We start from the raw sequence: 26,163 nt of genomic DNA on the forward strand, positions 1-26,163 counted from the left end.
GAGCCACTGCCTGAATTGTTTCCTCTGCCTGCAATGCTCCCTTCCCGCCCCACCTCTAAAGCTCAGCTCAATCCAGGCATAATGGTGCACACCTATAGTAGCAGCTACCTGGGAGGCTGAGGCGGGAGAACAGCTTGAGCCCAGGAGTTTGAGGCCAGCCTGGGCAACATAGTGGGACCCCCATCTCTGAAAAGTAAAAATAAAAAAACTCAGCTCAAGCTCCATTCCCTCAGGAAAGTCACCCCTGAACATCTCCTCCCTCCCCACCTCCACCTAGGCCTGGGGCCTGGTGGTCAGCCCTCAGAGCACTGTGCATCTCTCCTTTGTAATACTTATTCTTTTCTGCAATTATACATTTATTCATGCCATTAATTGATTATATGGGAGAGCTCCACTTTCCGTCGCTTATGAGGCACAGAGAGACAATGAGGGCTTGGAAGTTGTTTGAATCTAAAGCAATGGTCTCCTCTCCTCTCCATTTGGTCCAATGAAGGCTCACTCTAATTTCTCCCTACTCCATGTTCCTTAACTCAAAGACCAACTGTTTCTCCCCATAAGATTCATCAAGCAAGCAGGGTTTTTGCTTTCCTTTTTTTTTTTTAGACAGGATCTGGCTCTGTCACCCAGGCTGGAATGTAGTGGCACAATTATGGCTCACTGCAGCCCCCAACTCCTTGGCTCAAGCAATTCTTTGGACTCAGCCTCCCAAGTAGCTGGGACTATAGATGTGCACCACTATGCCAGGCTAATTTTTAAATTTGTTATAGAGACAGAGTCTCCCTGCGTTGCCCAGGCTAGTCTCAAACTCCTGGACTCAAGCAATCCTCCTACATTGGCCTCCCAAAGTGTTAGGATTACAGGCATGAGCCACCACACTCAACCTGCTTTCTTTTTAAATAAAAAAATTACTTACAGGACAATAAAAAGTATGCACTTCATTGAAATTAAATATGCCTACTTTTCAGAAGACATTATTAAAGAAACAAAAGGCAAGAGAAATGAAAAGACTGGAAGAAAATGTTTGCAAAGCATATATGCATTAAAAGAATTACACATAATATAAATAAATAACTTACATCTCAATAAGAAGAGCAAAATTGCCAATAAAACTGAGCAAAATATTTAAACAGACACATCACCAAAGATGTACAGAGGGCAGATAAGCAGATAAAAAGATGTTCAACATTAGTAGGCTTTAGGGAAATACAAATTAAAGCCACAAGAGAGCACTACAAACCAATTAGAATGACTGAAAATGAAACAGAATCATATACTAGGTGTTACTAAGGATGTGGAGCAGCCAGAAATCTCATGCATTGTTTGGAGAAACATGAAATACCACAGCAACTTTGGAAAACAGTTTGTCAGCTTTTTTTTTTTTTTTTTTTTTTTTTTTTTTTTTTCAGACGGAGCCCTGCTCTGTCGCCCAGGCTGGAATATAGTGTGATCTGGGCTCACTGCAACCTCCATCTCCCAGGTTCAAGCAATTCCCCTGCCTCAGCCTCCCAAGTAGCTGGGATTACAGATGCCTGCCACCATACTTGGCTATTTATTTATTTATTTATTTTTGTATTTTTAGCAGAGACGGGGTTTCACCATGTTGGCCAGGTTGGTCTCAAACTCCTGACCTCAAGTAATCCGCCTGCCTTGGCCTCCCAAAGTGCTGAAATTACAGGCGTGAGCCACTGCACCTGGCAGTTTGGCAGCTTTTATAACATTAAACATACACTTACCATACAACCCAGCAATCCAACTCCTAGGTATTCATTCAAGAGAAAGGAAGACCTGTATGCAAATGTTTATGGCACTTTCATTTACAATCTAATGTCCATAAACTGATGAATTAATAAACGAATTATAGTATATCCATACACTGGAATACCACTCACTGATAAAAAGGAATGAATTACTGACACATACAACAACATGGATGAATCTCAAAGGCATTATTTTATACAGAAGGCTACATAGGGTATGATTTCATTTATAAGACATTTGGGAAAGGTAAAACTATAGGGGAGTTCAGTGGTTGTCAGGGCTGATGAAGGGAGAGGAATTTGATGGCACAGGGGCCTGAGAGAAATTTTTGGGGTTATGAAAATGTTCTGTATTTTGATTGTGGTGTTGGTTATATATCGCATACGTTTGTCAAAACCTATCATACACTTAAAATCTTACACTTAAAAATGGTGAAATTCATTTTATATAGTGAATTTTATTTTATATATATCCTACCCCCTCCAAAAAAAACTGACTTAAAAGACTTACTTGAAAATCAACAACAACAAACACAAATAAGTTGATTTAAAAAGTGGGCAAAGGACTGGAATAAATGTTTTTCCAAAGAGAATATGCAAATGTCCAATAAGCACATGAAAAGATGCTCCACATCACTAATCATTAGGGAAATGCAAATCAAAATCTCTGTGAGATATCACCTCACACCCATTAGAGTGCTTACTATAGAACAAACACTAGAAAAATAACAAAATTGATGAAGAGGTGGTGAAAACTGGAACCCCTGTGTACTGTTGGTGGGAACGTAAAATGGTGCAGCCGCTATGGGAAACAGTATTGGGGTTCCTTAAAAAAATCAAATTATGATCCAGCAAGTCCATTTCTAGGTATATAGCCAAAGAATTGAAAGCAGGGTCTGGAAGAGATATTTATATGCCCATCCTCATAGCAGCGTTATTCACAATAGCCAAAAGGTAGAAAGCAGCCCAACTGGCCATCAGTGTATGGCCTCAAGTAATCCTCCTGTCTTAGTCTCCTGAGTAGGTAGGAATATAGGTGCATATCACCAAACCTGGCTAATTTAAATTTTTTTTTTCATAGAGATGGGGTCTTGCTATGTTGTCCAGGCTGGTCTTGAATTCCTGGGCTCAAGTGATCCTCCCACTTCAGCCTCCTAAACTGTTGGGTTTGCAGTCATACACCACCGTGCCCGGCCACTGATGCAATTTGAATTTTATCTTCCTAACTAGTTCTGAAACTCTCCAGGAAAGGGACTCAGATGTAGTTGTACCTCTGTGGCACAGGTGAGTTCAGCAAGGTCAGTTAGACTTTCTGTCTCTTGGTTGTCTCCTCCTGGAGAGGGGAAGGATCAGTGATACAGAGAATCTCAGCACTGTAAAGGACTGTGGTCTCTTACCACTTTTAGGGTCTGACGCCTGCTGAGATGCATATTAGCTTCCTAAAGCTTCTGTAACAAAGCACTACAAAGTAGTGGCGTAAAGGAACAAACACATTGATTCTCTTGCAGTTCTGGAGGTCAGAAGTCTACAGTCAGTTTTACTGGGCTAAAGTCAAGGTGTCAGCAGTGGGGTTCTTTCCGGAGGCTCCTGGGTCTGGAGAAGCTGTTTCCTTGACCTTTCAAGCTTTCAGAATCTGCCCACATCCTTTGGCTCACGGCCCTGTTTCCCCATCTTCAAAGTCAGTCGTGTGGCATCTTAAAATGTCTGTCTCTTTGTTCTCCTGCTTCTGTTGTCACATTGTCTTCTGTCTGTCTCCTTTTGTGTTTGTCTTATAAGAACCCTTGTGATATCAGGCCCACCAGGATAATCCAGGCTAATCTCCCCATCTCATGATCCTTAACTTGATCATATCTGCAAAGTACCCTTTGCCATAAAGGGTAACATTCGCAGGTTCCAGGGATTAGGTTGTAAAGATATTTTGGGTGGCGGCGGGGGGCGGGGGAGGGGGGCGGCATTTTTCAGCCTACAAAGTCCACGAGGAGAAGTGACACATCTGCTTGGTCATCACTTACCACCAATGGCTTGCACATTGCCTGGCACTTGGTCCACAGACCATATAAAATTAGACTCATGAAAATTGTGCATCCCTTTTCCAGAAAAATACTACATTGTTCATAGCATTTTAGAGAGCTCCCAGATTCCCTGAAGCCAGCGCACGGACCCCAGGTTAAGCAATCCTAACCTAGAATTCTAGACTATCTTGCTGCATCCATGGAGGGATAGGGGAAGTGCCGCAGGGCCGCACCAGCTGAATTGCCAAGCAGCCTGGTTTCTTTGCACTCCCGTGGCTTAGGCGCCTTGGCCAGCGGGTGGCGCGCGGGTCCACCTCAACGCCGAGCATGCCCCACGCCAAGCACCTGCTCAGGGGAAGGGGAAGGGGGCGTGGAGTGGGCTGGGTCACTGCAGTGTCTGAAGAGCTGCTTCCCAGTCTCTGCACGTACGGAGGAAGGATGCCCCGTTCTAGGCGGAGAGGAGCGGCCCCGGGAGGCTTCGTCTTCTTTGCTGCGCTCTGCTGGAGACGCCGCGGCGCCGGCCCGCTGAGCCCGGAGCAGAGACCCGCGCACCTGGGCGTCCCCGCCGCGGGAGGTGGATCGGAGCTCCTGGCAAGGCAGAAAACACAGAAACCCAAAGGCAAATATTTACGTGCCTGCAGAGGAAGAAACTGAAACCTCTACGCGTGATTTAAAAGGCATGATAACAGCTGCCGTTTGGTTTCCGGAACCGGGCTAGTCCAGCTTCTTACACCACCACCCTTTAGCCCGCAGGCCCGGCTCCCCTGCCGCTGGGGCCAGGGTGTGGACGTTCACCACCTGGGAAGTGACTGGTCCATGACAAGCTTACTTTCTCTGGAGTCATCCTGGGTTCTAGGGACCCTTAAGGCAGAGGGCAGGTAGAAGTTACATCTGGAAGCAGCACCATCAGAGATTGGGAAAGAGAGGAAGCTGCTTTTCCAACTCGGTGTTTAGCAAAGTGGACCCCGTAAGACAGTAGGCACCGTTGAGCGGGGAGTAAAACCTAGCCCTTATCTGGGCAATGTAAGACGGAGCACCCATGCTCCTGGAATTACGATGGGGCTAGGCCTCCAGAAACCCATCGTAAAGCCAATAAATCGTAAATTGAGCCCTCCTGAGTCATTGACCGTCTGTACAATGCTTCTCAATATCTGGTCCATGGACCAACTGTATCATTTCTTAAAATGCAGATTACTGGGTCTTATTTCCATCTGCTAAATCCGTTAGAGGGGGCTGGAGGTAACTGTGAGTCTGTATTTTTAATTAGCTCACTGAGTGATTCTCCTCTCTGAGTTTGATTATCACAGCTCCAGCTCTTGGTACTAAAAGCTGTCGGTTCAAATAAAAGAACCGGCCTCAGAGCACACACCTCTTTTCAAAGATGAGTCTCTCTAGTCTCACAAGTCAGAGGGTGCAAATTAGGTCATGTGATTGTGAATAATCAATATTTTCTGTCTAGGTTGGGTGTACTAGCTTACACCTGTAATCCCAGTGCTTTGGCAGGCCAGGGAAGAGGATCACTTGAGGCCAGTAGTTTGAGATCTGCCTGGGCAACATAGAGGGGCCCTGTCTCTACAAATTTTAAAGATTAGAAGAGCATGGTGGCATGCACCTGTAGTCCCAGCTACTTGGGAGGCTGAGGTGGGAGGATCCCTTGAGCCAGGAGTTCGAGGCTGCAGTGAGCTGACTGTGTCACTGCATACCAGCCTGGGTGAGCATTGTCTCTTAAAAGAAAATCTGTCTACTGGTCCTCACCTGTCAAACTCAGGCCCTCCTAAAAGGCTCCCCAGATATTTCTGGGGGCCCTGTGGGTTCCTTTCTTCCCACCACCTTCTTAATAACTGCTTTCAGCAAGTTGCATTAAAGAGTAGTCACTGCTGCTGATGCTTCTGGTGCTTCTGTGAACTCTCCTCCTCCTTCGGGGCTATGCTGTGTCCCAGCCCTCCCAAAGCTGCAAAGCCTCGAGGGCTAAATGGAACTCTCTTCCCTTCAGGTCCCACAGTACCTTGTTCCAAGCAGAATGCTCCTCTTTCCAATGCAGGATCAGGCTTTGTCAGCAGGGCCCAGAGGCAGCACTGCTTGGCCTCTCAGTGATCCAGAGTCCTTTGAGGAAAGAGTTTCTTCCAAGATTATTTCCAGTCCTTTTCCAGACCCTTTGGTGTGCTGGTAAATAGCTCTACAAAAAAGAAAAGAAAAAGGAGCCCTGATTTGTAGTGTTTATCAATTTCTGTGGTGTACATATTCTCATCAGCATATTTCAAGCTGTCATTATGTCACTAAAGGCAAAGTTGAACAGAGATGCTTATAAACTGCTCTCAGCTGGTACAAGTCAGCTTTAGCATGCTACTACTTGGGGCCTGGCCAGAGACCAGATATTAAGACATCATTCATTCATTCAATAAATATTTAATGAGTGCCTGCTGTGTGCCAGTTATTATTCCCTGATCTAGGAATCCAGAAGTAACCAAAGTAACTAAAGTACTTGCCAAGGTGGATTTCATATTCCAATGGAGGAGATAGCCCATAAAGAAATAAATAATAGATCAGTTCACAATGTGTGCTAATTAAAAGGTAAAACCAGGTAAAGAGCTACAGAGTGATAGACGATCTGTTTTAGAATGGGTAATCAGGGCCTCTTTTAGGGGGTCTCTTATTGAGTCCTGAAGGGTGTGAAACCTGTAAATATCTGGAATGAGCACAGGCAGAGGAAACAGCAAGAGCAGAGGCTCTGTCCCTGGTGTGTTCATTAAGGGGACCCATGTGGCTGGAGTGGAGTGAGGGAGGGGGTAGTATCAGAAGAGGAGGTGGGAGAGGGGCAGACCATTGCAAAATGTGGATTTTATGGATGGGAAATCATTGGAGGGTTCCAGCAGAAGCATAGTCTCATTTGCTTTTCTTTCTTTTTTTTTTCTTTTCTTTTTTTTTTTTTGAGATGGAGTTTTGCTCTTTTGCCCAGGCTGGAGTGATGTGGCCTGATCTGGCTCAGTGCAACCTCCGTCCCCCAGGTTCAAGCAATTCTCCTGCCTCAGCCTCCCGAGTAGCTGGGATTATAGACACCCGTCACCTCGCCTGGCTATTTTTTTTTTTTTTTTTTGTATTTTTAGTAGGGATGGGGTATCGCCATGTTGGCCAGGTTGGTCTCGAACTCCTAACCTCAGATGATCCACCCACCTCGGCCTCTCAAAGTGCTAGGATTACAGGCGTAAGCTACCACGTCCAGCCTCATTTACTTTTCAAACAGACCCATTCTAGTAGCTGGGGAGGAGGGGCAAATTGACCATTTTCTGAGGTGGAAGCCCAGAGTTTAGTTAGGAGGCAACTGCAGTGGTTCAGGCTGGAGAAGATGGGGTGGTGGTGGCAGTGGAGGTAGTGCAAAACAGATGGATTCTGGGTAGCTTCTGATGCTTGATGTGGGGTTTAAGAGTCAGAGAGAAGTCAAGAATGAGCTACGATTTTTATTTTGTGCATTCAGATGAACATTGGTCCATTTCCTGAGATGGGGGGCAGCCATTGTGGGAAAGAAACAAGAGGTCAGTTTGGGACATGTTAAGTTTGAGATGCCTATGAAAAGCCTGAGCTGGTGACATAATTTGGGAGTCACCATTTTGGATAAACTTAAAGTCATGGGAGTGGAGGAGGTGGCCAGGGAGTGAAGAGAAAGGCCTAAGGACTGAGTCCTGGAAACCTCAACATTTAGAGATTGGGAAGAGGAGAAGGTTCTCCACTGAGGAGTGGTCAGCAAGGTTGGAAGCAGTGTGAAAGAAGTGCTCAAAAGTGAAAAACCATGTATCAGTCACACCAAATGTTGCTGAGAGGTGTAGGAAGATGAGGCCTTGGCTCTGGCAGCATCAAGATCCTTAATGACCTTGACAAGCAGAGTTCTCAAGGAGAAGGAAGGATGAAAGCCATCTTCCGTGGATGGCAGAAAGAACCCGGGGAGGGAAAGTGGAGTCAGGGAAAATAATGTGGAGTGCTTTAGTTAGGGGAAATACTGGGGTAGTTTGGTAGCTGGAAGCAACACAGGTCAACAGAGGAAGAAAAGGAGAGATCAGTGATGCTAGAAAAAAAAAAATATCTTGTCTCTCTGCCCCCAGAGATCCACCTGCAAAATTCCCCTTCTTGCAGAATCCTGTGACGCATGCATGCCATTTTATGCAAACAGATGTTTGGGAGGACCTGTGAGCCACTAATGCAGCAGACACAATCAAACTTCAAATCCCAATTTCGGTTCGGCTGGCACCCTTGCCACATTCCCACTGCCAAGGCAGTGATGAAGATCCTTGTTCATCACTGTATCTTAAGCGTGTCTGGCTGAGAAGAGGCCCCAGCGGCATGGGCTGAGTGGGTGTTGAAGGAATACCTGTCTCTGTTACCTCAGTAATGAGAGTGAGAGAGTGCGGTGCCAGAACACATGGGGTTTAGGGCTTGTAACGGGGGAGAATCCTAACAGAAGGCATCGGGTGCTCTCTGACATCTCTCTGCAGGTGTTTTCCAGGTGAGGGTTGGGGATGGTGGAGAGGAAAGCCTTGTCCAGGGTATTCTCTTGGACAGATCACAGCTCTGGACTGGCCAGCCCTTGGGGCTTTCTGAAGCAGCAGAGGGATCTGGCTGGGATAGGGAAGTCCTGCTCACTCTGCCCTGGTGGGGAAGCTACCAGCCTCTGCCTTTGGAACCCCTTCATGAGAAACCTTCAGGCTCATCCTGGGGTCAGGCTGAAGGGGAAAGAAGGTGGTTACTTTCAACCCTGAATTCTGCAGCAGGTGCTTCCTCATAAATCCCTGCACTACATAAGCTTTTGAGGACTGGCGTTGAGCAGGATTAACTGAACGTCATCCACATCAGATTGAGTCAGAGCCGCGTCCTGCATGTGTGTGCGCACACGCGCAGAGCATCTTAGTAACTGCCTTCGGATAGGGACTGATGAGACATTTAGGTAGTGAGTGACTGGATAATAATTTGTGATATTCATTCATATTTCTGCCCCCACCCATCCTTTCCCCAGATTCAATCAAGTAGCAGGCTTCGTGCCTCCCTCCTTCAGGTGAGGTGTGGGGGAGGGAGGGAAGCAGAAGAAACTTACAAGTTTTCCTGGCTTTTGTTTTCTAAAAGCTAGAGACCAGAAAGAGGGCAGAGGTAGGCGGGAGCTTGGAGAAGCGGGAGGGTGAGAGGAGCTTCCTCCCAGGAACAAAGGAGGACTGTCCAGGCTGGGGGTGTGCAGACCAAGGTTGGTTGGCTGCAAGACTCAAATCCTGGCTCTGCCACCTAGAAGCCATGTTATCTTGGACTAATTACCTTAACTTTTCTAAGCCTAAAAATGAGACAGTAATAATGCCTACCTCATTGATGTGTTGTTCTAACACTGTGGTTTTAGTCCCAATGTTCTGGGTTGTTGATATTAAGCTTTGGAGGTCCCCGAGACACAAAGCTGCCTACCTAATTGGATGGGAAAATAAGTCAAACAACCAAGCACATCTCTTCCTGACTTTATGCCCTCTGACTCCTTTGCAAGTCAAGACCAGAAGATACCAGACCTCAAATCTTTCCCATCATTTCATTAGCTCCGTCAAGACAGAACGGACATTTCTAGGGCACCTGTTAGGTGCCCAATCACTTATTATTGTTACTTTCATCACCATTATGGGGATTGGCTAGGCTCAGCTAGTTGATTTGCACTTAGGAGTTATTTACGTGTCTGGCAGTTGAGGCTGACTGCTGGCCGGAACCTTAGCCGGTAGGAACATCTCCATGTGGCCTCTCCGTGTGGCTTGAACTTTCTCATAGAATGATAGATGGGTTCCAAGGGTGAGCATTCCAAGAGGGAAAGATGGGTGGAAACAGAATCACCTTATATGACTTTGGAAGTCCCACAGGTCACTTCTGCTGCATTGCATGCAAGACATGGATGATTAGGCTTCATCTCTAAATGAGAGGAGTGCCAAAGAATCTGCAGAAATATTTTAAAACCACCAGACCTTTCTAAGTATGCAACATTGGACAAGTTACTTGGCTTTTTAGAACTTCACTTTCCTCATCTGTACAGTAATGTTAATAACCATAACACCTTGTTTATAGAAACAAAGTGAGAACTAAATGAGTAAATCTGTGTAAAGCCCTTAGGACAGTGCCTATCACATAGTGATGGCTCAATTAGAGGTAGTGCTTACTTTAAGAATTATCTCATTAATGTCCACCCAAGCCTTTGAAATAGACATTTGATCCCCATTTTGCAGAGGATGAGACAGAGGTCCTAAGAGGATAAGTATCTTTCCCAGCCCAAACATCTTCCCAATTCCCAATAGGGAGTCTCCTCTGGGAATGATGGGGGACATTGGAAAACAGTTACAACTGAGTTCTTCAGGGCCTGGGATAAGTAGAAACCTTCACCTGAAATAGTGCCCCTCAAAGTATTGTTCTTACAGTGTAAAATCGAGTTAGTGGACCACAATTAGCACTATTATTATTTTTATTATTATTATTGTTATTATTATTTTTTGTAGAGACAGGGTTTCACCATGTTGGCCAGTCTGATCTCAAAGTCCTGGCCTCAAGTGATCCACCCACCTCAGCCTCCCAAACTTCTGGGATTACAGGCGTGAGTCACCGTGCCCATCCTCAAATTAGCACTTTTAAAAAAGTGACATCTAATAATACGAAATGGGAACTATTAGAGTACATTTTGTAAATATGGGTAACCTTCATGAAACTTTTGTTTCTTACATCTCTATCCATCAGTGGTTTTCATTTGGGAGCTATTTTACCCCCCCGGGAGGCATTTGACTGGAGACAATTTTGATTGTCAGAGCTGGTGGTGGGAGATGCTGCTAGCTTCTAGTAGGTAGAGACCAGAGATGCTGCTAAACATTCAGCAATTTGCAGGACAGTGCCTGCCCCCTGCCCAACAAGTAATTATCCAAATCAAAATTTCAATAGTGCTGGGATTGAGAAATCTGGATCTGTCTGTATTTATATCTGCATAGCTATATCTCTCTATGTATACTGGGTGGTAATGTAAAATGTATTTCATCCTGTGGGTTGCAGTTGGAAAGTTTGAGAGCCCCTGGCCTAGAAGTCTCTATATGAGTCCAGCTCCTGGACCTTGTTTTGCCCTCAACATTTGCTCATCAGCCCCAGTTAGCATCTGCCCCTGCTCAGATGATTTGGATTTATAATTTGTTTTCTTCTGGTTTTCTTTTACTGTGAGGTCTCCCAAAATAGTACTTATCTCAGGAGAGTTGAAGCGTCTCAAGAGAGAGTCCTCTAATACCTCTTACCCCTGGCTCAGAGAGGTTTGCGCTTTCCTGACGGCTAATTCTAAGACTCCATTTTCTCTGTTTCCTCACACTGGATAATGCTATCACTAATACTGTTGGCTATTAGTTGAGCATTTCCTATATGCCCAGTATGTCTCAGTTCCATGCATTGGCTCATTTATTTCTCATAGCAACTTTGTGAAGAAGATTCTGTTATTCTGCCAGTCTTCCCAATCAGGAAACGGAGGCTGAGAGAAGTTAAATCACTTGTCTAGGGCCACACAGCTGGCAAGTAGCAGAACCAGGATTTGAATGCAGTTCTTTCTGACCTCAAGCCCAAGTCCTAAAGACCAGGCTGTACTACTACTCGTCTGAGCTATGTTTTGGGCATCATAATCTGGGGTTGAAACCCATCTGTCACATAGAAAGATCTAGAAAGAGAAAAAATGTCTCAGTTGGGGCCAGGCAGTGTGGAGTCTTGTTCTGGCTCTCCCTCACACTAGCTATGTGACCGAAGAAAGAAATCTTTTAGAGTGTCATTTTCCTCCTCTTTCAGGTGGAGATTAGTGTACCTGTTTAGCCTGTCACAGGAAAACCGTAATGAGGCAACTCTATGGATATGGAACCTCTTGGGCCAGTTCTGTGGCCATCCACCCAGTCACCTTTCACAGATCTCACCTTGAAACTCCCTTCTTGAATCCTCATTGCTGGCAGGTTGTCAGGGCTCCCTAACCACCCTTCCAACCTGGAGTCCCTCCCTCCACCTTTCTCTCTCTTTTGCTGCCTGGTGGTCCCTGTGAAACACGACTTTCCTTCTTCTATGGCAAATCTGAGGCTCTCCTCACACGATGGTCCGCTTACATTGGTGGGGCTCCTTCTGCTGCCTTGATCTGCCTCTAGCTTCCTTTCCCCGCCCCATCTTCTCTTCCTCATCATGCTTTGTCTCCTCTGCTCTCCTTCTTGCCCTCTCTACTTGGCCACATCTTTTTTTTTTTTTTTTTTTTACGGAGTCTTGCTCTGTTGCCCAGGCTGGAATATAGTGGCAAGATCTTGGCTCACTGCAATCTTCTTCTCCCAGGTTCAAGAGACTCTCCTGCCTCAGCCTCCAGAGTAGCTGAGTTTACAGGCTTGCACCACCATGCCTAGCTAATTTTTGTATTTTTAGTAGAGATGGGGTTTCACCATGTTGGCCAGTCTGGTCTTGAACTCCTGACCTTGGGTGATCCGCCCTCCATGGTCTCCACAGTGCTGGGATTACAGGCGAGAGTCACCACGCCCAGCCGGCCACATCTTTTAGACCCATTTCAAAAGTTCCATGAAGCCTTTCTTATTCTGTGCAAGCGGACATGAACCCTTGGATTCCCAAAGCCCCTTACTGGTATGCCTACAATGGCTCTTAATAACTTCCACTTGCTGAACAAATACCATGTGCCAGGTATTGCACTAAACATGCTACATCCGAAGTGTTACTGATCTTCATGACAACCTTTTAAGACAGGTACTATTCTCATTTTACAGAATAAGAAAACTGACCCTCTCAGAGGATAGGTGACATGCCCAAGGAGACACAACTAATAAATGGGAAAATCAGGATTGTCATCCAGTTCTAGCTGATTCTATGGTTCTAATACTTAACTCGTGTGTTACACAAACGTCTTTCTACCTTGTATGTAAGGTTTTTCTAAATTAATTTTTTTTGGTAGAGATAGGGTCTTGCTGTGTTGCCCAGGCTGGTCTGGAAGTACTGGCCTCAAGCAATCCTCTTGCCTCAGGCTCCCAAAGTGCTGAGATTGCAGTTGTGAGCCACTACACCTGGCCATTTTGAATGACTGTACAATCTCCCCTTTCACAATGAAATTTTCATGAGAGCAAACACAGGTTTTGCTCAAGTTCTTGGCTCCAAGCTTTGTGTAGATGTTTAAGAATAGTTTGCAGAATGAATGAATGAAAAAACAAATGAGTGAATGAAGTACTGCACAGGTGTCAGTGGTTGGCTGGGTTTCAGATGGTGTTTGGTGAGGACATAGCATGCCTCTGACAGTAGTGGCTGACACAATATTTGAGAGCATTCACTAGGTTTTAGCGTTTTCCTCTGCTCCCAAGCAGTTTTGTAAATCTCTTGTGAAGATGCTATTTCTCTGAATAAGGCCATCAGCAAGGGCCAAAGCTGTTTGTCTTACTAATCCCAATGAAGTTGTCTCCAAAAATAGCTTATCTGAGGATTGTGCAATGAGGAGGGGAGAACAAAAGCTGAAGTGACAGATCTGCAGAGCTTAGCTATTGTCTCTGGCTTAGTACAGATAAGAGACAGAGCCTTAGAAAGGGCCAGGGAGTTAGGTAGGGGCTGAGCCAGAATCAGACCGTAGGCCTTCAGACTCCATCCCCACTTAGGGGCACAAGGGAGAGCACTGACTATGGAAGCACCAGGGTTGCCGGGCAGTGAGTCCCAGATGACATTTGTCAGATGCCACTTCTTACAGGAAGCCCTCCCTGACCAGAACTGCTCCATCAATTTAGAGGTAGGACCCAATGCCATGTGCTTCCCACAGCACTCTGTTCTGCTACTATAGCATTTTCACAGTCATGGCAGGGTAATACACATTTCTTCATTCAAGAATATTTAGTGAGCACCTAAAATGTGTCAGGTACTACATGAAGTGCTGAGAAACAACAGTGAGCAAAACAGACAAATATCCCCACCCTCATGGAATATACACTTCTAGTGTGTGTGTGGGGAAACAGATAATACACATGTAAATAAGTTTGAAAAATATATGTCAGGCAGTGATAAGTACTATGGAGAAAAAGCGGGAAAGGGCAATAGGGATTGCTGGACAGTATTGGCAATAGGGAAGTCACTTTTAAATTGGACGGTAGGAGAAATTGGATGATCACTGAGAAGGTGACATTTGAGCACAGAGGGGAAGGAGGTCATGGAGGAGGCCACATGGAAAGGAGGGGCTCCAGGCAGAGGGGACAAGAAGTGCAAAGTCCCTGAGCTGGGAGTCGTGAGGCTCCCCATGCCCCTATCATTTGAAGAGTAGCAAACAGGGATGGTAGGAAAGAAGATCAGAGAGGGAATAAGGGCAGGTCATGCCTGTGTGCCCCCTCCTCACCCCAATGCCCACACTTCAGTGAATTATCTTGGACACTAAACCTCTGACTCCAGCCAAGTCAGCTGGATGTCAGCCGCTCATTGCCCAAGGGAACGGCTGTCAAGGGGAAGCTAAAGAAAAAAGTGTCAAATTCTTGGCTCTTAACTTTCAAAAGGCAGGTCCAGGTATAAGCTGGCAAAACTGTGGAAGGATGCAAATTCTTCCAAATCCAACCAACCTTGGGGGGCAACCTCCTTGCAAGAACCTGGAGCACTTTACCATCACCGCCATCCCTCCAATGGGAGATGGAGCCTGACACTGGGGTCTCACCAAGTGAGAACAGTAGTGGACCACTTTCTATCTGTGATGCACTTGAATGGGATTGCTTGCTGACCGGCTGCCTCTCACCCAGGCTGAGTTCCCTGACCCTGGGTCTTGGTCTCCCTCCGTGTTGTGTTCACATGTCTAACACAGGGCCAGATTCCTCACTCTTATATGTTCTCTTTGGCTTCTTCTGTATATTGAGGAAGCATATTTGTTAAGAAGTTTATAACCTGGGTTCCATGTGTCCTTTGGGAGATTTAGCAGGGCAGGAATAATAGGTGAAGTTTGAGCCTCCTGTGTTCATTTTTCTTTAGCTTTTATTAGATTCTTAAAGGAAATGCTGATCCAGGAAAAGTTGAGAACTGCTGGAACGGAGGATATACAAGGTCCCCCATAGTTAATAAAAATAGTGCCTACTCTGTGCCAAGCTCTTTCATATTTTGTCTCATTTATTGTTCATCCCAACCTTGTGAAGTAGGTGCTATCTGCATCCCCAATTTACAGGCAGAGTGGTTGGCCTCAAGAGGGTAAGTGCTTCACTTGGGTAGGAGAGCTGGGCCTTGAATTCAGGTGCATGCTTGGGGCCACTGTCCTGGTCCCCTCCTCCACCTCTTCTGTCACAGGATGTGCTAATCCTAACACATGTATGCTTCCCTTACCCATTTTGGTTTTGTCACCTGGAATGTCCTATAACTTTTATTAAATGTTTAAAGTTATTTTTAATTTTAGTTTGGACTGATTACCTTTTTGAGTAACGCGTCTTCATGCTGTAGGACAATTTTTTTTTTTTTTTTTTTTTTTTTTTTGAGACAGTGAGATAACTTGCTCTGGGAGTTATCTTGGCTCACTGCAATCTCTGATTCCCAGGTTCAAGCGATTCTCCTGCCTTAACCTCCTGAGTAGCTGGGATTACAGGTGCATGCACTACGCCTGGCTAATTTTTATGTTTTTAGTAGAGACAGGGCTTCACATGTTGGCCAGGCTATTCTCAAATTGCTGGCCTCAAATGATCCGCCTACCTCAGCCTCCCGAAGTGCTGGGATTACAGGTGTGAGCCACCGCGCCTGACCAACAAAATTCTTTTACTCTGTGATAAACTTATGTCTTTCTTCTTCAGGGTGGACCCTAAGTCCTAAAACCTGGAATCTGACCCAAAAAACCTGAATTGTTTTGTCTTTATATTCAGATTTTCCAAATTTCATATATCCCAGTAAATAATTGAAGAATGACTACCTCCGTTAATAGCTACTGTTCATGGGATGCTCACTGAGTGCCTGGCATGGTGTCAACTGTTTTAGCCTCATGATCTCATTTGATCCTTCCGATGTCCCTGTGAAGTAGTTAGTATTATTATCTCTATTTTATAGTTAAGGAAATGGAGGTTTAGACCCATGATGTAAGCTGCCCAATGTCACACAGCTACTATTGGCAGAGGTGGAATTTGAGTCCAAGTCTGGAAAATTAACTAGTATTCCACTTGCCAAGCCACTGGCCTCTTGACTGGGGTTGGCAGATTTATTCCTGTGCATCCTTCAATGGTGACAATGGCCCAGCAGTCTGGGTGGCTGGAGAGGAAAAAGTAGGGCTGCTTTGCTGCCTGTTGGGAGATCAGAACAGAGAGGACCTGTCTGTCTGAGGGATTCTTGATGAACTCTGGGTCCTCCTGGATACAACGAGGTGACTTGGAAAGGCCAGCAAAATGTAGACTCTGGCGAGGGGCTGACCTGGACCCTAGCACCCTCTGGGGCATGTAAGCCACTGCTTGGCCAGTCTTCCTTCTGGAAAGAAACAGGAGGCTGCTACTGCCTCTCTGTGCTGCCTGGGTGACCTCCAAACCCCAGTAATGAATGAGATCATCAGAACTGAGCAGCTCAGGAAATGCCTTTAGTGCCTTGTGGCTTCAGATATCCAAGGTCCAAATTATAACTTGCATCTGCCCAGTGATTTGCATTTCGGTGTTTATACTTCAATGATCTCGTTGAATCCTTTGTGTGTCCTGGTGGGCTGTGATGATCGTGTCCATTTGCTAGACCAGAAGAGGCAAGATGAACTGCCCAAGGTCATGCAGAGCTAAGACTTGAACCCAGGCCCTATTGACTCCAAATCCCATTTACTTGCACTAGACCAGTGATTTTTAAACATCATTCTGTGGAACTCCAGGGTGAATGGGGCAGGCTAGAGCAAGGGTCTCAGGAAGAGGAGGAGGCTGAGGAGGCTCTGTCTTCTTCTCTCCACTCCACTATGAGCTGATCTTTTTTTTTTTTTTTTTTTTTTTTTTTGAGACGGAGTCTTGCTCAGTCGCCCAGGCTGGAGTGCAGTGGCCGGATCTCGGCTCACTGCAAGCTCCACCTCCCGGGTTTATGCCATTCTCCTGCCTCAGCCTCCGGAGTAGCTGGGACTACAGGCGCCCGCCACCACGCCCGGCTAGTTTTTTGTATTTTTTAGTAGAGACGGGGTTTCACAGTGTTAGCCAGGATGGTCTCGATCTCGTGACCTCGTGATCCGCCCGTCTCGGCCTCCCAAAGTGCTGGGATTACAGGCTTGAGCCACCGCGCCCGGCCCTATGAGCTGATCTTATATCAGATTTCTGTGTAAGATTTGTTAGAAGATTTGTGTTCCTAACAAAATGTTTTCAGAACTGCCCCAAATGATTCCTTCTTCTCTGGGAATGGAGTTGGGGTTTTTCTTTTCCTAGGGCCCCCTTTTCTCTATTTGGGCAAGAAAAGGACTGCTCTCTGTTGGAGGATATACTTAACTACAGGATGGTAGCACAGGGGAATGTAAAAGGTACTGGACAAAGAGGCAGAAGACCTGGGTTCTACAGCTTTGGTGTGACCCAGTAAAGTTATTTACCTCAGTCTTCCCATGTGTAAAATTGAGGGAGTTGGCCTAGATAATTACTAAAATACAGTTCAGAGCATATAAACCGAGGATAGTGAGATCTTACACAGGGGTACGACATCTAAAATTGAATGAAAATATAATTTTTTTGGTATGTGCGTTTTTATGGAAAGAGAGTCTATAGCCTTCATCAAAGTCTTAAGGGGGTTTGTGATACAGAATCTCTGGCTTCCTAGGATTTTTTTTTTTTTTTTCCTGATGGGGTCTTGCTCTTGTCACCCAGGTTGGAGTGCGATGGTATGATTTTGGCCCACTGCAACCTCCGCCTCCTGAGTTCAAGCGATTCTCCTGCCTCAGCCTCCCGAATAGCTGGGATTACAGGTGCCCACCATCACACCTAGCTAATTTTTTGTATTTTTAGTAGAATTGGAGTTTCACCATGTTGGCCAGGCTGGTCTTGAACTCCTGACCTCAGGTGATCCACCCGTCTTGGCCTCCCAAAGTGCTGTGATTACGGGCGTGAGCCGCTGCGCTCAGCCGATTTTCTTTTTCATTTTTTGACAGAACTGCTGGGCAATCTTGTTTCTCCTTTTGGGGGTATCAGGTTGTAAGAATGTTGTGAGGAAGGCATTTTCAATAAGGAAACTAGGGCAATATACAAAGATAAGCAGAACTAAAAGATGGAAGCTACAGGAAGGAGAAAGAGACTGTGAGTAACTTGACAATCTTATTTGTGCCCCTGTATCCAGACATACCTGACACCCCTACACTTTTCAACTACATCAATCACTGGCTCTTTCCGCTTTAAGTATTTTCTCTTTCAATCACCTACAGAATGAATGGTCGATGTGCTAATATTATTGGAAGAGGTCCTTGCCATTTGCAAAATTATGAAACTCAACTCAGAAAAGCAAAGTAGAAAGAGAAAAAGGGATGGGATGTGGGAAGAGCGTTCCTCCTAGGCTTTTCTGAATCCCTGAAGAAAAATGTTTCATATTTTACTCACTGTCCTTTATTCTGTTTTCAAACTGGGGGCTTTCAGAGGCAGCAAAGACCTTAGAATCAACCCCACAATTACACAGATGGGGAACCAAGATCCAGAGAGGGGATGTAACTCTGCTCTTCATACAATAAATCAGTAGTAGGACTGAGACTGGAACCCAAGTTATTGACTCCAAAGAATGCTCCACCTTTCTGTGTGACCTTCCTCAGTGCTTTTTTCCAGGCAGGGTCACAAGTCAGCAGAGCTTGGGAGGGTTCTTGTGCTCCTGTGCGCTGCTGGGCCCCAAGGATCCACACCTTATCCAGAAATGTCTGCAGTTTGGATGTCTTTTGAAGTTCTGTGGGCACAGGCAAACAATCAGTGGAGTGTTGGCCTGGGGATGCAAAGGGAAGGGGAAGGGAACCAGCCCCTCTCTCTGCCTGGGCTTTATCCTCTCTCAGGAAATAGGCCCATTTAGGGGACTGGCCCGGGAACCCCAGCTAGGGTTGGGGTTCTAGGGATTAGGGCCAAGCCAGACATTGCTCAGTGTTGGTCACAGCAGGAAGGAGCCGCAGGAGGATTCAGAATCTGCTAAGGGTCAAAAGCGGTTAAGCAGGATTTATTAGGCAAGTCCAGGGCGTCACGTTCAGCCACAGGGCCAGATTGGTGCAGCCCCTTAGGTCAGTAATCGCAAAGGCATAAATGGGACCGAGGGGAGCCAGCACTAATTGTCCTCAGGACGTGGTGAGAGTGGCTCTTCTGGGGTGGAGACTGAAGGGCAGGGGAAAGGAAAGCGAAGAAGGAGCCTAAGACCTAGGACGGGATCAAATCCGAAGCGGAAGGAAGGGGAAACGCAAGGCTCGGCCTGCCGCTCGTCCACAAACCACTCAAAGCCGCACAGGAGAAATGACCTTTAATGTCGACTTTGTTTCCAGCCCCACCAAAGTGCCATCCTTCAGTGAAGTACAAGGAGGGGCTTGAGAGGTACGAAGTCACGACACACACAACGCCCCCGGCTGCCTCCTGGGCGCACACTCGCTCCGCCCCCACAGGGCGGCCCCACGCGCACACACATGCGGAACACACGCACACCGCAAAGACACACTCACTTGCACCCACGGTTAAATACAAGTAGAGAGGGACTCGTTTATATATACACAGAGGGAGAGAGAGAGGTAAATCCCGGCGGCGTCGGGTCCCCCAGGCTCTCAGCATGCTTGGCCCGGCTCTCCGCGTGGTACCTGGCACCCATGCCCCTGCCAGAAAAGCAGCTGCCCCTGTCCCTGGCCCTCCCCCCCGGTTCCCCTTGGGGCGCGCGTCTACCCGGCGTGGACGCTCCCCTCCCCCCTCCACCCCGCCCTCCCCTCCCCCCACGATGTTTTCCTCCCCAGGGAAAGGAAGCTGCGCACGGGGGCCCTAAAACTGCCCGGGCGCCAGGGGCATGTTGCTTTTGAAGCCCGGCTGCCCGTTGGCCACGTCGGCCGCGGCCTCGCAGCCTCCGTTGCTGGCGCCGCCGTCGGTCCCGGGGCTCTCGGGCTCGGCCAGGAGCTTGAAGGTGAAGAGCTGGCCCGAGTCGTGGCGGCCGCGGCGGCCGGGGGCCTCAGGCGCGGGCAGGCTCAGGAGGGCGCCGGGCGCCTTCCACTCGGGGAAGGCGCACAGCTCGACTGGCGGCGGCGCGCCGCGGCCCAGGTAGCCCGGGCTCGGCGAGGCCGAGGGCAGGGTCCGCTGGCTGCCGCTCAGGCAGCTGCCGCTGTCGTCCAGCGAGTCCTTGCGCGACTGCGAGCGCTCCAGCGAGCCGCCGCGCGTCCACGGCCGGTAGGTGTAGGCGCAGCCGCCCAGGCGACGGCGGCGACGGCGGCGTCGGCGGCCGCGGCACTGGCACCCGAGGATGCGCACGAAAGCGCGCTTGAACTCCTTGCTGGAGCATGGGTAGATGATGGGGTTGAGGCAGCTGTTGAAGTAGCCCAGCCAGAACACCACCTTGAACACGGCGTCGGGGGGCTTCAGGGTGGAGAACAAGGAGCCTGCAGTGGGGAGGGGGGTGGGCACGGGCAGAAAGACAGCAGTTTGTGAGTAGTCAAGCTCTCGCCCCAATATGCTCCTCAACATTGTCAACCCGCAGCGTTTCTGCCGCCAGGCCTTTCCCCGAGCCAGTTCCTTGGCCCGGAATACCTCCCTTTCCATTTCAAAATGAATGAATCCTACATTCATTTTTAGGGCCAGCCTCAATAACTTCGCCTTTGTCCATGAAACCTTTCTTGATATAGTTGAACAGCATCTAAGCTCCTATAATTTCTTCTGGTAGCCCTTGGCACCTTCTATCAAAGTGGTAACAATAATCGCCCACAATTGCACATCGCTTTTGGGTCAGGCACTGTGCTAGGTGCTTTCGCGATATTAGTTTATCCTTCACAAAACGTCATGAAGTAGATGCCGACTTATTTCCGTGGAAAGTAGAAGGTGTATTGAAGACCTAAATGTGAAAGGTAAAGTTTTAAAGGTAAAAGAGGACAACATAAAAGACTATTTTTTTGATCTAGGGGTGGAGAAAAACAGTACTTCAAAAGGACGAATCATGAGACAAGAATCTGAGAAGATATTTACAATGTCCAAAACAGTCAAGCGATTGATATTTAGAATATGCAAGGAACTCTTACAAATCAGCAAGAAAAAGTGTTCCCAGTAGAAACACTTTTTGGGCAATGGAAATTAGCAGGAAATTTACAAAATAGGAAACTCAAGGGCTAATGAACATATGAAAAGATAATCAAAATATCAGGCAGTCAAATAAAATAAAAACCGCAAAGAGGCTGAGTGCAGTGACTCATGCCTGTAATCCCAGCACTTTGGGAGACCAAGGCAGGAGGATCACTTGAGCCCAAGGGTTTGAGCTCTGCCTGGGCAGCACAGGGGGATCCCGTGTCTACAAAAGAATTAAGCATTAACCAGGCGTGTTGGTGCGTGCCTGTAGTCCTAGCTACTTGGGAGGCTGAGGCAGGAGGATTGCTTGAGCGCAAGAGTTCAAGGCTGCAGTGGACTATGATCGTGGCACTGCGCTCCAGCCTGGGTGTCAGAGCAAGACCCTGTCTCTAAAAAAACAACAACGAAAATGAAAACCACAAAGGAACGTATCTGATAGGCTGGCAAACATTAGGAAGCTGGATGCTTCCAAGTTCACACAGGGGTGTGGCGTGTGGGGACTCGAGGAGCTTTGTGCGTGGCTGGTGGGGGCACAGGCTGTACACACATCCGGGAGATGACTCTGGTAGCACTTGGTCTAATTAACTATACATACATCTTGTGACCCAGCCATTTTGCTCCAGGTCACAGATCTCAATGAATTTTCACACAAGTCCATAAGGGTTCATATATGAGGGGGCTCATGGCAATATTGTTTGTAGGGACAGAAGGTGGGAGACAACCTGGATGTCCCTCCCTGGGAAAAGTAGAATGGGGTAGATGCATTCTTAGATATTATGCAGCATTTAGAGGCCCGGGGTGACATGTCCACATGACCACATGGAAAGATCTGAAATACATGGTTCTTTGTGAAAAAAGTAGGAAATAGAATGAGGTTTATGACATAATACTATTTAAGTAGCTCACCAAACAACCACATGCATTTTGCAAAAACACACTCAAATTAACAAAAACATATTAAAGACAGAATGCCTAGGGGTGGAAGCGGAGGGAAATGGGTATGGGAATAAAAGGAAATAAATCAATATAATGAGACAGGCCTGGCATACACTCATGATGATGAGATGTTACGAATAAGAAACATGATTAACTCACCCCTCTGAATTTGAGATCCCAAAACATTTTATGGCAATATTCAAAACAATTTCCATTTTAAATATAAGTCAGCTGAAACTTAGAGAGGTTAAATGACTTGCCCCAGGTCACACAGCATGCATGTAATATATCTGGGATTTAAACGAAATTCTATTTGAATAAAAATGTGTCTTTTTTTTAAAAAAAAAGAAGATGCAATTAATAATCTGTGTAGAGATAAGAAAATATAAAAATACAAAAAGAAAAACTATTTTAAAAGCACATATAACTCTGCAGTGCCAAAATACCATATTTTAGTGTCTATACTTTCAGATTTTTCCTCTTGTATATACAAATTTAAATATCTTAAGAAAATGGAATACTTTCTAGAACATTTTGTACCTTCTAACCGTGTCTCTGTCCCTGCCACCTGGCTTGTGGCATATTTTGTATTCCTGACTTCTCAGACTGAGCTTCCCAAGGGCCTGGTCTGTGGGATCATCACTGAATTTATTTGTTAAAAGAAGAGTCAACACTCTTAGAGCATATCTGAATGGGAGAGATCTTAGCAACTGCCAAGTCCAACCAGTTTGCAAGTGGAGACACCAAGACCCAGAGAGTAGCTGAAAATCCCTGAGGTGGTTGGCACAGATGCCACATGGATTCCCATCTTTGATTTTGGATTGCTCTTGCATTTCCTCTCTGTAGCATTTCACTTTCTTGATTATTTGAGATTTGGCCTGTTTCAAACCTCAAATAATCAAGAAGAAGAAATATAGAAGCCTGACTCCTAATTCTCTGCGCAGTAACTCAGTGGTGGCTACTGTGGAGGCAGTGGCTGGGCTCTTGGTGCAGGACTAAGTCAGTCAGGAATTCAACTTAGAAAGAGGGTTATCCATACCTGGATGTAAGCGCCAAGTGTAAGTACTGACCTCTTTTCAGGTCAGGGGGAAATGTGGCAGTGGGATACTTTTTAGGTTTGGTCTAGGTGAGATAAGGGAGGGCACTATCTTGTGGCCTGTTTTGTGACAAGATTCACACCATTAGTTTGGGGTTTCACCATTGGAGCTACTCTTTTGGATTAAGACTCTGTACAGAAGGCCCCAGCTGAAATGCAACTATGGTATATGAACACCTAGTTATCCCCTGATGCGGGGAGTTGTCTCTGTCCACAGGGATGGGCTTATTTCTGTCACTGAGTCTGAAGAACATAGGAAACTGGCCTTGACAAAATGGGACACTGGGGAATAAATTTTGGAGAGGGCCAGACATGGTGGTTCACGTCTGTAATCCCAGCACTTTGGGAGGCCAAGGCGGGAGGATAGCTTGAGACCAGGAGTTCGAGACCATCCTGGCCAACATGGCAAAACCATGGACAGGATCTAGAGCAGGAAAGCATGTTTGTTGAGGACCAACTTGTAACTTCATTTGGTGCCAACCCTGTTGAAGGTGGTTGTGAAATAGGCAAATGGATTAATGAGGACACAACCTGAGAAACTGGCTCTTTTAAAGGTTGCACGAATATCAATAATGCTAATAGCTACGATTCATCATAGCCAACATTTATCTTGTGTGTGTGCTCTGCAGGTCCTGTGCTAACTCTTCACACCACTAGCTTATTTAATTTTTATAATTGGAATGTACCAGTGAGGAAGGTACTGTTGTTGGTCCCATTGTTTTGGATCAAGAGACTAGTATATTGTAGTCATAGTTATTTAAATTCTTATATGTTCATTCATGTGTTCATTCATTCATCCGTCCCACAAACACTAAGCTCCTGCTAAGTGCTAGGCATGAGGACAAGCTATGGGAATACAGAGATGAGTTTGGGGTGTGGTGTTGCACCATGGCAGCTAACAGGCCATTCAACAGAGCAAATGTAGCATTAGGAAGGGCATACATTTCACTTTCCCCCTATGTCCGTGTGGCATATGTTTTTTGGTTGTTCTTCACGTCCATCACACTGGAAGTGCCTTGTCAGGGAAAATGATGGGCTAGATTTTTGCCTTCGTTTTCTTACAAAGTACCCTCCAAGGACCATGGCCTTGAGAAGTGTTCAGCCAAAGGTGAGGGGGTGATGCCAACTTTTCTCATGGGCATTTACTGCCACATTTTGGATTTGGGCTCGTTACACCGTTTATTCGTCTGAGAAGAAGCAGCCAAGGGCCATTCTTTGCCCTTGGCTCATTATGATTAGGCAGTGTGGTCAAGTGGCTGGAACCCAGAAATTGGGATGACACAGACCCATATTGAAACCCCTCTTGAGTTATTAGCTGTTCAGCTTTAGAAGAGTTAATTAGCCATCTCAGCCTCAATTTTCCCATCTGTAAAATGGGGACAATATCTGTGTCATAGAATTACTATGAATACATGAAAATATCCATGTAAAATACTTGACACAGAGTCTGGCATCTTGAAAATAATAAGTAGTGACCATTTTCTAAATATACTTTATATCCTGGCCCATTCTTCTCGAGGAACTCAGCTCTGATTAGCCCCACCCAACTCAGATGGACTTCTTTATTCTGCACCCCATAGAATTCATACAAGCAGATCGTATTTTGTTATTTTATTATTTGCTTTTTCATGTTAAGCCATCCCAGGGCTGGCTGAATCCTGGTTCGTCACCCAGATTGTAAATTCCTTCTGGGAAGGAGCTATATCTTCATTTCTTTTCTTTTCCCTTCCAGATTTGTATATTTTTTTATTTCAAAAGTAATCCATGCTGAATTTAAAAAATACATATCACAAAATGTCTAAGTCTAGAGTAAAAATACTCCACTTAAGCAGAAGGGATCAGAGTTAACAGTTTTATTTTGAATCCTTCCAGATTTTAAAAAACGGGGTCATACTGCACATTCCTTTCCCCAAATTGCTCTCTTTGCTTAGAGTATGTAAAAGATATTTCCCTGTCAAAGTACGTGGTGCTATTTCACTTCTCTCCCCGCCCCACAAGGGCTGCATTACATCCTACTGTCCGGATAGATGGTAGTTTTATTTAATGCCTTCTCTATAGGTGATTTCCAATTTTTGGCTATTATGGACTGCAGTGATGAAAAGCCACATGCATTCACTTTTTGCATGCACATTTGAGTGTTTCTGTGCAATAAATTCCACATGAGGAGTCACTGGGTCATCTCCACTTTTAAGCACTGTCTGCCAAATTGCCTTCTGAACTGGTTGTACTAATTTACCCACCTATCAACTGTGCCTGACTCTGACATTTTCCCTACAACTCCCCAGCTCTGGGCTCTTTCAGCCTTTTTACTCCTCACTTGTTTGGTAGGTGAACACTGGTGTTGCCCTCTTGTTCCATTTGCATTTCATTTTATTTTGTCCTCCTGCAGAGGAGGGCACCCTGAACAAGTTCTCAGTGACTTCTGACAGGGAGTCCCCTTTTTTATTGGAATGGGACTCCCTGGGATAGAATCCTGGCTCTGGCCATGTGACCTTGGGCCAGTTTCATACTGTTCCTAAGCCTTAGTTTCTCATCAGTAAGATGGGCTAATAATAGTACTAACCTCTCTGATTGTTGTGAGGATTAAGCAAGGTGAAAACATGTAGAGTCCTTATGAGCACTCTGGATCCCAGATGTCTGCCACCCAGTCAAGTCTGCATGAACAGTAATTAACTGAATAATAATTATTGTCCCTGTAAATCCCTGATTGGGCTGGAAATCTAATTTTAGGAAACATATTTGGGACCTATTTTACTAACTCCATGTATTATTTTGGGTAAACTGCTTTCCAATTTTGTGCCTGTTTTCCTTCTTTAATTGAGTGGTGTGAGGTGGGTCTTTTTCAGTGTTAAAATTTAGAGTTCTGGCCGGGTATGGTGGCTCACACCTGTAATCCGGCACTTTGGGAGGCCGAGGTGGGCAAATTACCTGAGGTCAGGAGTTTGAGACCAGCCTGGCCAACATGGTGAAACCCTGTCTTTACTAAAAATATGAAAATTAGCCGAAATGCTCCTGAACCCAGGAGGTGGAAGTTGCAGTGAGCTGAGATCACTCCATTGCTCTACAGCCTGGGCTGTCTCAAAACAAAAACAAAAACAAAAACAATTCAGAGTCCTCATGAAGTCAGAGACCAAAGCCTTGCCATCCCTGCTGGGGCGTGCCTGCTTCCC

At 46.1% G+C, this 26,163-nt stretch overlaps 2 protein-coding genes across 2 annotated transcripts in view; both read right to left on the minus strand.

Moving 5' to 3' along the window:
* Positions 1 to 26,163, minus strand: part of TTC1 (tetratricopeptide repeat domain 1) — a 561,082-nt gene that overhangs the window by 75,482 nt on the left and 459,437 nt on the right. The gene's annotated exons all lie outside the window — the stretch shown is intronic.
* ADRA1B (adrenoceptor alpha 1B) overlaps positions 19,604 to 26,163 on the minus strand; it is a 56,390-nt gene continuing 49,830 nt past the window's right edge. The window contains exon 2 of the mRNA XM_050794802.1: positions 19,604 to 20,285. Within this exon, the coding sequence (XP_050650759.1) occupies positions 19,678 to 20,285 (608 nt within the window). The 3' untranslated portion in view covers positions 19,604 to 19,677. The remainder of the gene's footprint in view (positions 20,286 to 26,163) is intronic.

The sequence above is a fragment of the Macaca thibetana genome, chromosome 6 (assembly GCF_024542745.1).
Source record: "Macaca thibetana thibetana isolate TM-01 chromosome 6, ASM2454274v1, whole genome shotgun sequence".
Classification (NCBI taxonomy): domain Eukaryota; kingdom Metazoa; phylum Chordata; class Mammalia; order Primates; family Cercopithecidae; genus Macaca; species Macaca thibetana.